Source organism: Telmatherina bonti (genome assembly GCF_933228915.1).
Source record: "Telmatherina bonti genome assembly, chromosome: 23".
NCBI lineage: Eukaryota > Metazoa > Chordata > Actinopteri > Atheriniformes > Telmatherinidae > Telmatherina > Telmatherina bonti.
In genome coordinates, this window is record NC_136632.1 from 24,395,997 (window position 1) to 24,410,076 (window position 14,080).

General features: G+C 39.9%; 1 protein-coding gene across 1 annotated transcript in view; it reads left to right on the forward strand.

Moving 5' to 3' along the window:
• LOC306773529 (plexin-B2-like) overlaps positions 1–14,080 on the forward strand; it is a 270,463-nt gene that overhangs the window by 245,931 nt on the left and 10,452 nt on the right. Inside the window, exons 32-38 of the mRNA XM_079263372.1 lie at positions 760–941; positions 1,326–1,392; positions 5,151–5,297; positions 6,184–6,261; positions 7,590–7,668; positions 9,434–9,534; positions 12,698–12,779. Of these exons, the coding sequence (XP_079119498.1) occupies positions 760–941; positions 1,326–1,392; positions 5,151–5,297; positions 6,184–6,261; positions 7,590–7,668; positions 9,434–9,534; positions 12,698–12,779 (736 nt within the window). The remainder of the gene's footprint in view (positions 1–759; positions 942–1,325; positions 1,393–5,150; positions 5,298–6,183; positions 6,262–7,589; positions 7,669–9,433; positions 9,535–12,697; positions 12,780–14,080) is intronic.

Genomic DNA, 14,080 nt, shown 5'->3' on the forward strand with positions numbered 1-14,080 from the left:
TTGATCCAGTTATTGTCACAAACTGCTTTGTTTACTTCAGACCGACCCTCTCCGTAGGCTGTCAGATCAGCCTGTGGGCAAAACGAGTGGATTGAGACTCTTCCGCATTAAGCCCCGCCTCCCGCCACTGCACTACATCGGGAGCGCACACCGCACCTGCTTTCGCCATCATTGTAACATCTCATAAACAGAAGGATTAGGCTCATATGAATTTAAAAAAACAAACTATAATGTCAACACATAGCATACAGCCCTACATGTTGGAACCTGAATCAGAGCCTGAAAACGAAGTGGAAAACAGCAACCCACAGCAACGAATGCAGCAGGATGTCTCTCTTTGGTAAACTCACCAGCCATCGTTGGAAATAACTTTATCCCACGTTTTCCACCCGCCTGATGTATTTGTACATGCCCTTGTTAACCAGTAGAAGGTAACCAATCACCGAACCTTATCCCCCGGGACGTCACAAGGATTTCCAAGTAGAAAAAACTCTCTAAAACGACACGTTTTTCATCGCCATGGAAACCGAACGGCCGCGACCCTGAATTGGAATAAGCGGTTGGGAAAATGAATGAATGAATGAAATGAAACCGAACGGAGATCATGCTGGAACTCAAACTCAAACATGCGTTTAGGTGATAAAAAAACAGTGCCGTTCACATGTCTGATGAGGATTCAACACTGTAACACTGTAGAAAGCTCAGAAAACTCCAAATACCATCAAGTGCACTCCCATAAAGTCTTTTTTTGTTGTCTAGTTCATCCGCACGTTGGAGAGCCGTTCGGACTTCAACGCCAGGTCTCGAGGTTATTTCGCTTCCCTCCTGACGGTGGCGCTGCATGGCAAACTGGAGTACTACACCGACATCATGAGGACGCTGTTGCTGGAGCTGATGGACGAACACGTGAAAAACAAAAACCCCAAACTGATGCTCAGAAGGTGAAACTCAAACTTCCGGAAAAATCTCATTTTACAGCATTCAGTAACGTTTTAGTTTATTCTGTGTAGGTATTTTCTTTCCCTTTATTTATACTGTTTATAAATATATATAGTTATGTAATAGAATCCTGATTGATCCACGGAGAACGTCAGGGCTGTTATAGCAGTGAGCTGCAGCAGGCTGCACATGGGTTAACACTCCCTCAGCTTGTCTTCTAAGGCTCATATGTGAGCCTCACTGTAAACATCTCGCCCGACCCAGCCAGAATCCATGACCAGCTGCATCCTGCAGCAGGAGAAATGTGATTTTACAAGTTTAAAGTGGTGTTAAAGTGAGTTCTCCAGGTGTCTGCACAGATTTAATGTTTTTGTTTGTGTGTGTAGGTCGGAGACGGTGGTGGAGAGGATGCTTTGTAATTGGATGTGCATCTGCTTGTATCAGTTCCTCAGGGTAACGGATTCTTTTACTTATTCTGTGCTTGGATTTGTATCTATCTCTCCCGTCTGCTTTTCATGCTCTTCTTTGTTCTGTCATTTATAATTTACTTTTTTCTGTTTTCTTATTCCAACTTTAACCTAAAGCTTGACGTTTCTCCTCTCTCTCTGTTTTGTTTGAATCAATTTAGACTTTTCTGGGAAGCAGCAGCTGAGTGAAAATGTGCCTCAGCTCGAGTTTAATCAGATAGTTTTCATGTTGTCTATTAGATCAGGTTATAAATCATCATTTTAATCCTCTTAGATGTAAACTAAAGGTATTAAAATGTTTTTATATGATAAACAGATGATGATGTTCTGCATGTTGGCATGAAATAATCACAAATGAGATCATTTTACTGTAAACAACTTTAAAACTTAGATAACTTCAAAATGTAGAAATTCACAAGAACAACAGAATTTCATTTCCTTGCTGAAAAAATGCTTCATCAGTAAATATGCTGCAGATGTAGAAATGCAGCATTTTACATTGCAGGCCGGACAGATGGTGAAATGTTTGTAATTAATTAGCATATGTGTGTTTTTTTCTGTGGAGGGAGAATTTGGTTTGTTGCACCTGATGCTAACATGCATCCTGGGTGATCTGATCGGAGTCCAAGAGCTCTAATTACAGGCATAAACACACACACAGGATGCAGGATGCATTCAGAGTAGATCGCTGGGACTCGTCGCCACATTTCAGGTGTAATGCAAATATGTCACGTTCACCGCTGAGGGTCCATGTGCTCTGCTGACAGACCTCCACACAAAAGGCTCTGTTTATTTCAGGTGTGTTTGTGCAGAAAAACAGAATTCTTTGTAAACACAGGACATATCTTCTGTCCTCCTGCTCACTGTTTGCATTCATGTCTGCAGAGACGGCAAACAAAACAGCTCTGAGCACAACAGCAAAGCTTTAAAGGGAGAAATGGATGTGTTTAAAAGCAGTTTATAGTGTCAGGATTTCCTTCACCCTCATGTACAGAGCCTTGTTCAGGATGAAATTGGCTCAATTTAAAAGCCTCGCTTTGTCTTATATCAGAAGAGGTGCTCATCTTTTTTTAATCAGTTTGACATCTCTGTCAAATAACACCTTTAATCTGATGCTGGCAGATCTGAAATGTTTTTCCACCTCAGCTGACTGTGTGTGACAAATGTGACTTATTTATCTTCATAAAGAGCAAGAAAGTGGCGTCTGATTGGGGATGCATGTAAATATACAGTAAAGATACAGTGAGCTGGTCTCCTATCCAGATCTGAGCCGGTCCAGAACCTTGTATGTTCTGCTTTAAGTCACTTTAAATTGTCATTTGAGTCCTGGATCTATCATAAATTTCAGTCAAGGACAACAGCACATGATGATTTATGTTGCGTCCCCTGGGAGGGGTGCAACCTGACAACCACAGATGGAGACAAGACAAGTATAGAGAGTTGTAACACTTATTTACAGGACTTGGATGTGGCAGGATTACGGAACTTGTAGGAGAGGATGGGACATTAGGCTGTGCCGGAAACAAGAAAACAAAATGAGGCCTAACTCAGACTCTACCTGTAAACCAAAACCAAACCAAATAAACTCCTACTTTACTAATCTAATAACCAGAGCTTGGTCCTCATGCCTCCCCACATACCTGTTCCACCATGCCATGAACAAACAAAGGAAAACAGAAGAGAGTGACGGCCTCCAGGTGCTGCTCTTTTAAAGGGTGACCTCTAGTGCTGATTGGAGCGTCTGAATTTGAATCAGCCAATGAAACCCAGGGTAGGCAGATCTCCACTTTCGCTACTTAGAAACCTGGGAAGATGACAGGGATGACAAGTTTTTCACAAGTGCGAGTGATGCACGTAACAATTTATCTTACATATCACATTGTATTCATGCAGCTTGTTTCGGACTCATGTTGGGTCACATTTATTTTGTTCAGTCCTTGTGGTGTTGTTGCCCAAAAGCCAACTTTTCTTTATGCTCCACATCACATGCTAGCAACTGGATATCAACACATTGGCCAGTGTGAGCACGCACCATGGCTGATAAGACAAAAAACAAAAGAGGACATTACTGGAGGACAAGAGGAAAACAAAGACGGACAGTGACGGAGCAAGATGTGACAAAAAATTCAGCATAATTTGGATCTTTACTGGCTGCTCAATATGAGTGTGACGTTATGCTTTTGTCCCAATTTGATTTGTTTAGGATTTTTTTGGGGTGCCGATTCGATTTAAATTGTGATTCTCACGATTCTTTGATATTGCTAATTTTTGTAGACAAACTAAAAACAACAAAAAAATGTACAAAACTTTTTTTGCTCGTCGTTTTTCTTGATTTAAGTGAGGAAGAAAACGACACAGTAGCCAGATCATCATTCTGCTGCTATAAATACCACGAAGACAAGTTAAAAGATCAATAAAAACAATAAAAATGACCAAAAAAAAATTTATAATAGATGATTTGTATTTATTTGGAAAAAAAAAAATCTATTTTTTCACAAAAAATCTATTTTAAAATTGTAAAGCAAAATGTCCCAATATTTTACTTTTTCAATTCGATTTCCCACCCCTACTGCTCAAGATGGACACAGAATTAGCCATCATCAGGTGGCAACTCGCTGAGGAAAATCTACCAAAGTTCAAATGTGCTTCTTTAAAATAACACCTTGGCAGAATTTCCCACTTTGACGTCCTCTGTTGGCAATAATTTCTTATCCTTACATCCTTTCTCTTCTCTGTGCTCTCTCCAGCCAGTAAAAGTCTCTACAATGTTGTCGCTTCCTCTTTTTCTTTTTTCTTTCTTTCTTTTCTTCGCCTCCTCTGTTAATGTCCTCTTACATTTCTTTGCTCTGCAACAAGATTTACAATGGCCAGTGTGTTGATATCTAGTTTGACGTGGTGCCATAAAGCAAACTAGAGCTGTCACCGGATGCTTCAGGTTGGGAAAAAAACGCTCAGAGTTTGGAGGTTGGAAGGTTACATAGCGTTGCTTTTAACATCCAACCATATCAATACATTTCTTGCAAATGTTGCCTAATATTTAGTTACGATTGTGTACATTGTTCTGTGCACCACTTTAGGACACATAACATTTAAAGTAGGGGTGGAAAAATCAAAAATCTGGATTTTTTGCTTCACAATTTTAAAATAAATTTTTTTTTTTTTGTTAAAAAAAATAGATTTTTCTTTTCAAATAAAATTAATCCACTATAAAAAAAAATTTTTTAATTGTTTTTATTGATCTTTTTACTTGTCTTCTTGGGGATTATAGCAGCAGAATGATGGTCTGGCTACTGTGTTGTTTTTTCCTGATTAAAATCAAGAAAAATGACAAGCAAAAAAAAGTTTTAGACATTTTTTTTGGCTTTTAATCTACAATTAAATCAACAATATCAAAGAATTGTGAGAATCATAATTTAAATTGAATCTGCACCGAAAAAACTGTAATCGAATTGGGACAAAAGCATATCGTCACAGCCCTACTTTAAAGGCATTAACTGCCTAAACTCCTAAAGTTTAGGCAGTTAATCCTAACTCCTAACACCTGCCTAAAGTGTGTTTTGTTGGTCTCTCTTAGACTAGATGGATGAGGTGCTGCACTGGTTCTGGATTTTAAACATGGTACCATATCAGCTGCCGTGGTGTCAAGACAAGGAACTGGTTCTGATTTGAAGATGTTTTGTAGACCACCAGGATGATATCGGTCCTAGCTGATGTGGATCTAACTGCCTGATGTCTCTGTTTTAGGACACAGCTGGAGAACCGTTATACACGCTGTTTAAGGCCCTAAAGCACCAGGTGGAGAAGGGTCCGGTGGACGCCAAGCTGAAGAAAGCCAAGTACACGCTGAATGATACAGGACTTCTGGGGGACGACGTTGAGTACTCTGTGCTGGTTCGTATGACAATGTCATCTTTTTATCTTTAGTTTTATGTGACAGAATTAAAAAAAATACAACTTTTGAAATCCTAATTTGGTTCTGATTAACTATTATATTCCAGATGTTTTCATAATCAGTAGAATATTTCACAACATCTGTTGTTTGCTGGTTAATCCACAGCCGCCAAAAGCTCCCTGTGGGAGATTTCTGAGCTACTTAGCCATCCACTCGTATTAGGTTTTGCAATCCCTTGCAATATTTTGCATGACCTAATATCATTTTCGTTGCTTCTGATCCTCAGAGAAAGGCTGAGCTGTATTATGTATTACAGTACGCTGCTTCTGCTGACCTAACCCTCCTCAGGCACGAAGAATGTATTTAGAAAGAAAGCCCAGGAGCCGGTTGACCTCCTGCTGCTGAAAAATTAAAGAAGGATAAGTCTCTGCATGACTGTACACACATAAGATGGCAGATGTGGTGGGATCCAGCTGTGATTCATCACTTTTTAAGGGTGTAAGAGCACATACGTGTGTGTGCAGTGATGGTCGTGTCAGCTGAGTATTACTGAAGCTACTGCAGGACACTGATAAGTAATATCTGAAGCTACGCACTGTGATTTAATGATGCTTTCCCATTGTGCAGTTTAACCAGCACAGTAATCTAGCCTTTATGAGGGAGAGAATTCATTGCTGTAGTAAATTCACCGTGAACTGAGCGAAGTTCCTCAAACCAAAGAAGCAGAAGTATGAGCGGCAGCCATATCAGCTAGCACAGCTTCACCAAAAGATAACTGCTCTCCTCTTTGCAGCATCTGCAGAGGAAACATGCAACTTGTTCCAGAAAAGAACAAATCTAAATTGTGGGGCAAGTGAGTTTGACAGGTGTGTTTTTGTTTGTCAGACTCTGCAGGTGTTGGTGCACGGGCACGGACCAGACGTGACTCCAGTGAAGGTGCTGAACTGCGACACCATCACCCAGGTAAGCTTGTCAGACTCCTGTTGGACTTCTGCAGCGTATTTCTATTTACTTTATTACATACATCATTCTTTTTAAGCTCATTCATCAAACAGTACAGCCATAAATTTCTGGTTTTGTCTGCCTCTACCAAGCCAATGATGAATACAAATGTTGTCACATTTGCTCATTGGACAGAAAAATAAGGAAACAAGATACTTCAGTTCATATATATCCATTTTTGAACATTTCCTTCCACAAGGAGCAAATTTGATGCCAGTAGTTTTCAGTATTCTGTAACAGAAACATCCAAATGACTAAACATGTTGTGTAATTGTCCGTATCATCATGTTTGCTTACCGGAAACAAACACTATGAAGTGAAGCCACGGCTACTGGTGACTCCTCACTGGGAGCTCAGTTCAGCTGGATGTCGACAAAGACCTGCAGTCTCTTTTGCCCATCAGGGCTTAAAACATAAAGGCGCACAAAAACCCAGGAAGTGGACAAAGAATCTAATGAAGAATCATCATTCATGTTTTCATCCAGATCTCCTTTCCCCAACTGGGAAGCACGGAGGTGGATGAATGATGGTTTTCAAGTTGTTGTATCAACAAACTGCATTCCGATTATATTCCTTAATGTCTTAAAGCCGTTATTGTTCCCAAAGGCCGAATATTTAGTGGTAGAATTATTTGATATGTTGTTTTCCATAAACGCAGATGGATGGATGGATGGATGGATTGAGGATGGATGGATGGATTGAGGATGGATGGATATAGAATGGATGGATAGGACAGGTGAATGGGTGGATGGATGGATGGATGAACGGACAGAAGGATGGCTGGATAGAGGATGGATGGACTGACGGATGGAAAATGGATGGATGGATGGATGTACAGGTGGATGGATGGATGGATGGATGGATGGATGTACAGGTGAATGGATGGATGGATGGATGGATGGATGTACAGGTGGATGGATGGATGGAAGGATGGGTGGATGGATGGATATAGAATGGATGGATGGATGGATGAATGGATGGATAGGTGGATGGATGGATGGACGGACGGACGGACGGATATAGGATGGATGGGTGGATGGATGGATGGATGGATGGACTGATGGATGAATGGATGGATGGACAGATGAATGGATGGATGGGTGGATGGACGGATGGACTGACGGATGGATGAATGGATGGATGTACGGATGGATGGATGGATGGACAGATGAATGGATGGGTGGCTGGATGGATGGACAGATTAATGAATGGATGGATATAGGATGGATGACTGTTTCTGTCCATCTTTCTGACATAAACGGGTGGGATTGTTGTTGTTTGCCCTGCAGGTAAAGGAGAAGATCATTGATCAGGTGTACAGGAACCTGCCGTACTCGCAGAGACCCAAAGTGGAAAGTGTTGCACTCGGTGAGACTCAAACACTTTATTATTTATGTACACAACAATCATCCACTGCTGGGTTATTTTGAAGGTTGTTGAATCTAGTTTTATCAGCTTCCAGTCAAAAGATTATTGTTCAACAAAGCCCATGTCCTGAATATTAAGTTTTTAACTTTACTTGGATCCATTTATAGCTACTCATTTATCACAAAGTGTCCTTGTTTGGTTTCTTCTTTTCATTCGTATCCTGCCTGAGCCAACTTTATAAAGCATTTTAAAAAGCAGCAACCACTCACCAAAGAGGTGAACAAAGGAATAAAATGTCTCAAATGTAGAATTTATCCAGATGTGTTTTTAAAAAGATTGCCCCAAATTACGTGCACTTAAACATCACATTTAGAAGTTTATTAGAAGTTATTTTTTTCCATATTTATTGGGTTTTTTTTTCTGTATTCATCAATATTTTTGATGATTTAAATAAAATGTAGTAGTGTAGGTTATTATTAGAATTTCATTAAGCAGTTTGTGTCATTAAAGGAAAAGATATTCAGCTTATGTAAAACTGATTTTTTTTTTTTTTTTTTTTTTTTTAGCAAAATTCAACCCATTTTATTTGCATGGTAAATTCTATAACACATGGTTGTCAGTGTGTTCTACGTAAACTCTAATAGTTAAAACAGAGATTCCGTACAATAAAAAAGAAATTAAGTGTAATTTACTCCAAAAGGCAGGTAAAAGATTAAAAATTAATTTTAAAAATGCACAGATAAAGACATTCAAGCAATTAGAACAGTAGAAAAGACAAACATAATTGACCAAAACCAGTCAAAACACACTAAAAGAAACTCAAGAATTAGGATCCACTAGAACAAATTACAAGATTTAAACGACAAGAGAAATTAAAGGGCTAAAATTATTTAAAAGATAAATAAAGACCAATGATCAAGCTGCTCAGAGCCAGGGAGTAAAAATAGAAAGAAAACCTACATAAGTGCAATTAAACAGTAAAAAGATGCAATTTTCACCGCATTTTATCCTCAAGACGGCCTTGTTAGAGATGTTTCCTGGATGTACGTCATGAATGAGAAACCCTCTTTTAGCATTTAGCTAAATGACTCTTCACACCAGCTGGAGACGTTAAGAGAAGCAGATACTGTCAGATTAATTTACCTTTATAGTCTGGAATATTCTCCCACTGAAATCGACTCGTGTCTCAATATCAGAACCATCAGAACTCAAATGCAACATGACGGAGCGAAGGAGAAATGCCGTACGCACACATTGCTGCATTCGCTGATCCTTCCAGACTTCTTCTTACAGTTTTTACCGATGCTTAGTGAGTAAAATCTGCAAGAAGCTCCTAACAAACGTTGTGGACATCTTTGATCCCACGTGCAGCCTCTCCGGACAATTTCACAGCTGCAGTCATGAAAACTTAAATCAGAGCATGAATAAGATGGTTTTTAGGGATGTAGCGTTGGCTTTGTTGTTCCCATATGAACGTAAGAGGATTTTTGTTCTGGTCTACTTTGTTGAAGGCTTATCTCCTGCATCCGTTCTCTTCTGAATGGAGAATTAAAGTATCCACATCCAGAAGCATCAGAAGTGCTTTAATTAATCCCAGAGCGGAATTCAGCACTCATCAGACTCTATGTACAAGCCAGTGTTTGGATGGAAACATACATAAAACTGTCTGGTTGCTACAAGAGGAAAATCATTTTCTTTCATTCCAATCAATTTCTAGTAGCGTTAAATGTTATTAAGAATATTTTATTTCCTTGTTCGTCTCCAGAGTGGCGTCCCGGCTCCACCGGTCAGATCCTGTCCGATCTCGACCTCACGTCCCAGAAAGAGGGATGCTGGAAGAGAATCAACACCTTGGCTCATTACAATGTAAGTTCAGTCTGCTGTGTTTGTACACTTCCTTTATCCAGTGTAATCCCCCCCGAAAAATGCTAAATGTTACGCATCCACATCAGTCAACATATCTCCTGCTGATTATACACATATGTTGCAGATCACTTCCCATAAATCATTCTTGCTGCACAGAAACACCAGAGAAATTACAGAGCAGCACCTCTTGCTGTCCGGCTGATCTCGTCCAAATGCGGCTTAATCAGGATTAATTCACTAAATAGAGAGAGCAGTTTCTTCACCACGGTGGAGAGATTTAAAGAGTTAAATCAAAGAAAAGACAGAAGTCTCAGTCTGCAAAGACTAAACACCACATGAGAAGTGGATCATTTAATGTGGAAAATATGGCTGAAATTTTCAGAATTAACCAGACCTGGGATCAGATGTCTGGATCAGATCTCCAGCTACAAGTCTCTTCAAATGACAAAATTATGAGAAATTTAATTAAATTTTCATTTTAGGGTATTTCTAGAGTAGAGTTAAGACCAGATCCTGCAAAAAATAGAAATAATTAAACTTATCCACTCTCTAATTCACTTTTTGCTGTATTTATTGAACCACTAGCTGCTGCAATAAGACAGAATAAAATGATAAAACACACCCAGTCCGAAAATATAACTCCTAAAATAAGCCTTTATGCTGATGATATTTTACTATCCCTTCAGAACTCACAAACATCTCTATCTAAAACAATCTCACTAATTAATAAATTTTCATCACTCTGACTACTCTATTAACTGGTCTAAGAGCAGTTTTACCCATTAACTGTAGCTTTCAGAGTCCACCCAACACTACCTTACAACCAGGCAACATTAGATCCCTGGGCATAAATATTCCCTCCAGCTAACTAAATGTAATCACATCCACATTCTTAAGACAATAGAAGACCTCACTCGCTGGAAGTCGCTTCGATAGAAGAGTTGCCACTATAAAAATGATGGTTCTACCCAAAATCAACTACCTGTTCTCTATGATTCCCATTAAACCTCCCTCCACCTGGTTCAAATCACTAGAATCATACATTTCCCAATTTCTCTGGGAGAATAAACCGTCCTAGATTAGTTTAAAAACTTTACAGGAACTTAAACACAGGGGAGGATTAGAATTACCTTCATTTTCAACATTATTTCTTAGCAAACAGGCTGCAATATATCTTAAAATGGCTTAAACCACGTCCATTAGATGAACCATGGACAGACTTGGAACAGACATTCTGTGAAAATCTGGAAATCTCGTATCTTCCATTCTTCAGCTTAAATGTGAAAAAGTTGAAGTGCCTCCCTGACAGTCTAGTGGGAATTTCTTTAAAAAAAGCAATTCCTCAATAATCCCATGTAAACTCACACCAATCTGGAACAACCCTGACATTCTTCTGATCAAAAAAATTGTCCATTTTAAAGAATGGATTTATAAAGGAATTAAATATTTTGAACATATTATCCACAACAAAAGTATTTTATCTTTTGATACACTCTTGTCACAATATGGTATGAACAGCAGCAGAGTTTTAGAGTATCAACAGCTCAAAACCACAAGAAATTCCCCCCTCATCAAACAGACTTGTGATGAAGATTTCCTCCCATGGTAGCAGAATTTATAGAACCCCAAGGACAAGGACGGGTGTGTCCTTGTCCTTGGGGTTCTATAAATGGGTTCCTGCCCATGGTGTCATTGTGGCGTCAGGCCTGAGTGCTTCCTTTGCTCTGGGCTCGGGGGACCACAGCTCTCTCTGCTTTGGCTGCCTGGGCTCTGTGTTCGGTGGGCCTGCTGGGCCCTGGAGGCCTTGGGTTTCTCCCCAACACTTTGGGCCATGGTCGCGCTCCTTTAACAAGTACCCAGTTGATCCTTGATAGCATGACCACATGTTGCACATTCACATGTTTTTATTGTTTTTATAAATACTGTTTTTAGCAGCTAAGACACAATAATAAGAAGAATATTCAGAATATTAAGGGCAGCCATACACATGGCATGTCTCCCTTGACAGAGCAAATCTGTCTGACAAAAATATGGCACAGAGATTGCTGTTCTGTATGTTGTGATGCTGGACGGGTTAAAAACCCCGGCCTGCATCTCCATGGAAACGAGCAGGTCCTTCATGATTCATTTGAAACAAAGGCAGAGTCAGAAGAGACACATTAAAGATAGTTTTTTAGAGCTGGAATAAAACTTTTCACCACAAAACGGCAAAAGTAAGAGCTGATTTGTGATTCCAGTGTTTTACTGGGGTGATGAGACGGTTTCTGCTTTAAGTGGAGAAAGTAGCAGAAACTGTGAAGTGGGTTTGAACGGTTTGGTTTGGATGCAGGTGCTTGTTAGTCCTTTAGCTGATTGATTTCACTTTATAGAATTGCTGCTTCCTGGCATGTGCAAAGATCTTCTGCTCTTTTAGTAACAAAGAGGTTCAGTTTAATCACGCGCCCAAGTCTGGTCTTCAAATGATACCATCCCAGAAGCGCCTCTTCTCCAACACACATGAAACAAACAGCAGAATCCTCTCATGCATGTCATCGGGCTCTGCAGAGTAACAAGCCACCCATGTGATCAGGTGTGTTGGAGAAACCTTGTCTAAAGCTGCTGGGTAGAAGATCTGCAGGACCGGAGCTGGGATCCCCTGAGCTGTATCTTTTATAGACCAAACAGTGTGTGATGAATAAAAACTCATCAAACAGCCTCTTCTGGATTTATCTCCATTTATTCTGTACCAGTTCCATCTTCTTCGTTAGATTTTATAGAACAAAAACCCCCATCAGTGGATCAAATGTTTGTTTCCGTGACGCGCCAGCGCTGCTCAGATCTAATCAGCTGAAAGAATCTTAGCCTTCAGCTCGTCTTCAGGTTTTTTTACGGCGAGTCGGATGAGATTTATGATCCTGCTTCTTATTCTGGATGTTTTTAATCAGCTTTGTTTCTGTATGGAGTCGAGACCTTTTCTTTCTGCTCTGAAACAAGCAAAATGTCGAGCCACTGGAGAGTCGTCCTCACGCTGCAGGAAAACCAGCAGAAAATAAATCATTCCTCCAGCCCAGTCTCTCCTGACATTTCAGGAAAATAATCAAGTCAGAACCTGATTTTGCTGTTGATAACTGTGGAGTTCAGGATTTATTCACTCCTTTCTCACCGGTTCTTTGTCCCTCTGCAGGTTCGAGACAACGCCACGTTGGTTCTGTCCACAGTGTTACACACACAGTCTTTCCACCAGAACCAGGACTACCAGGATGAGAGTATGCACACACACACACACACACACACACACACACACACACACACACACACACACACACACGTCCGACAGTCTTATTAAAGTGGAACAAAACAGAACATGATAGGCATGTAGTTTCTTTTCTTTCCATTTTGGATAAATATGTACATAGTGATGAAGACTTATGATCAATAATATTAGGATCTTTATTAACCTTTATCTATACAGGTAGAGACACACCTTTACCTACATGCACATCTCCAAATCTCTAATAATCGTTTGTAGTGATATTAGATATTTATGCTATAATAATAATAATAATAATAAGAATAATAATATTATTATTATTATTATTATTATTATTATTAATAATAATAATAATAATAATAATAAGAATAATAATAATATGGTGATGATGATAATCTTATTTATAAATCATGCTTTAAAGCCTGCAAGTAAAACAAACAGACCGAAGCGTAGTGGAGTCATTTTACTCAATGATTTTATTTCATTAGAGTACACTTGTAGTATTAATACTGATGTAGATGTAAAATTCAGATGAAGAAAGTATTTTGTATTTCAGGAGGAAACAGAGAAAGAAAGTGTTTCCATGTTTTCCACAACAGGAATAATAAGTAATAAGAAGGAGACGGTCTGACCGCCGCTGTTCATCCCAGCCACATGTCGCCATGGCAACCAAATAATAATAACAGCCATCCATTTTCTGTTGAACCGGGTCGGAGAGGCCCAGACTTCCTCCCCGACCACTTCTTCAGCCTCATTCAGCCGGAAACTGAGGCGTTCCCAGACTAGTCGAGAGGCATGGTCTCTCCGGGGTGACCTGGGTCTTCCCCGGGGTCTCCTCCTGCAGGGAACGAACCGCCAGGGAGGCGTCCAGGCAGCATCCTGATGTTGGATGTGGATCTGATCCCCTCCTGGATGACAGAGCTTCTCACCTTCTCTCTGAGGGAGATACGTCCCCCTTCAGCTTGTGAGCATGGGCGAGGGTAGGAACGTAGAGCGACTGGCGAACTGAGCTTCGCTTTTCAGCACAGCTCCTTCGTCACCACGACTTACTGATGCAGAGTCGCTTTGGACTGATTTCTAGTTGTTCCAGCAGGTTTTTGTCACCTGGGAGCATTTCAGAGGTTTTAAGGTGGACTTTGCTCAAGTGTTACTTTTAACAAGTAAACTCTGAATATTGAACTGATTAATAAGCAGTTTGAGTTCTCAGAATTACCAAATATACGGCTTAAAACAGCGTTTATCATTTAATCTTTATGCTTAATTATTACAGAAATAAATGTAGTGTAAAAATGTTTT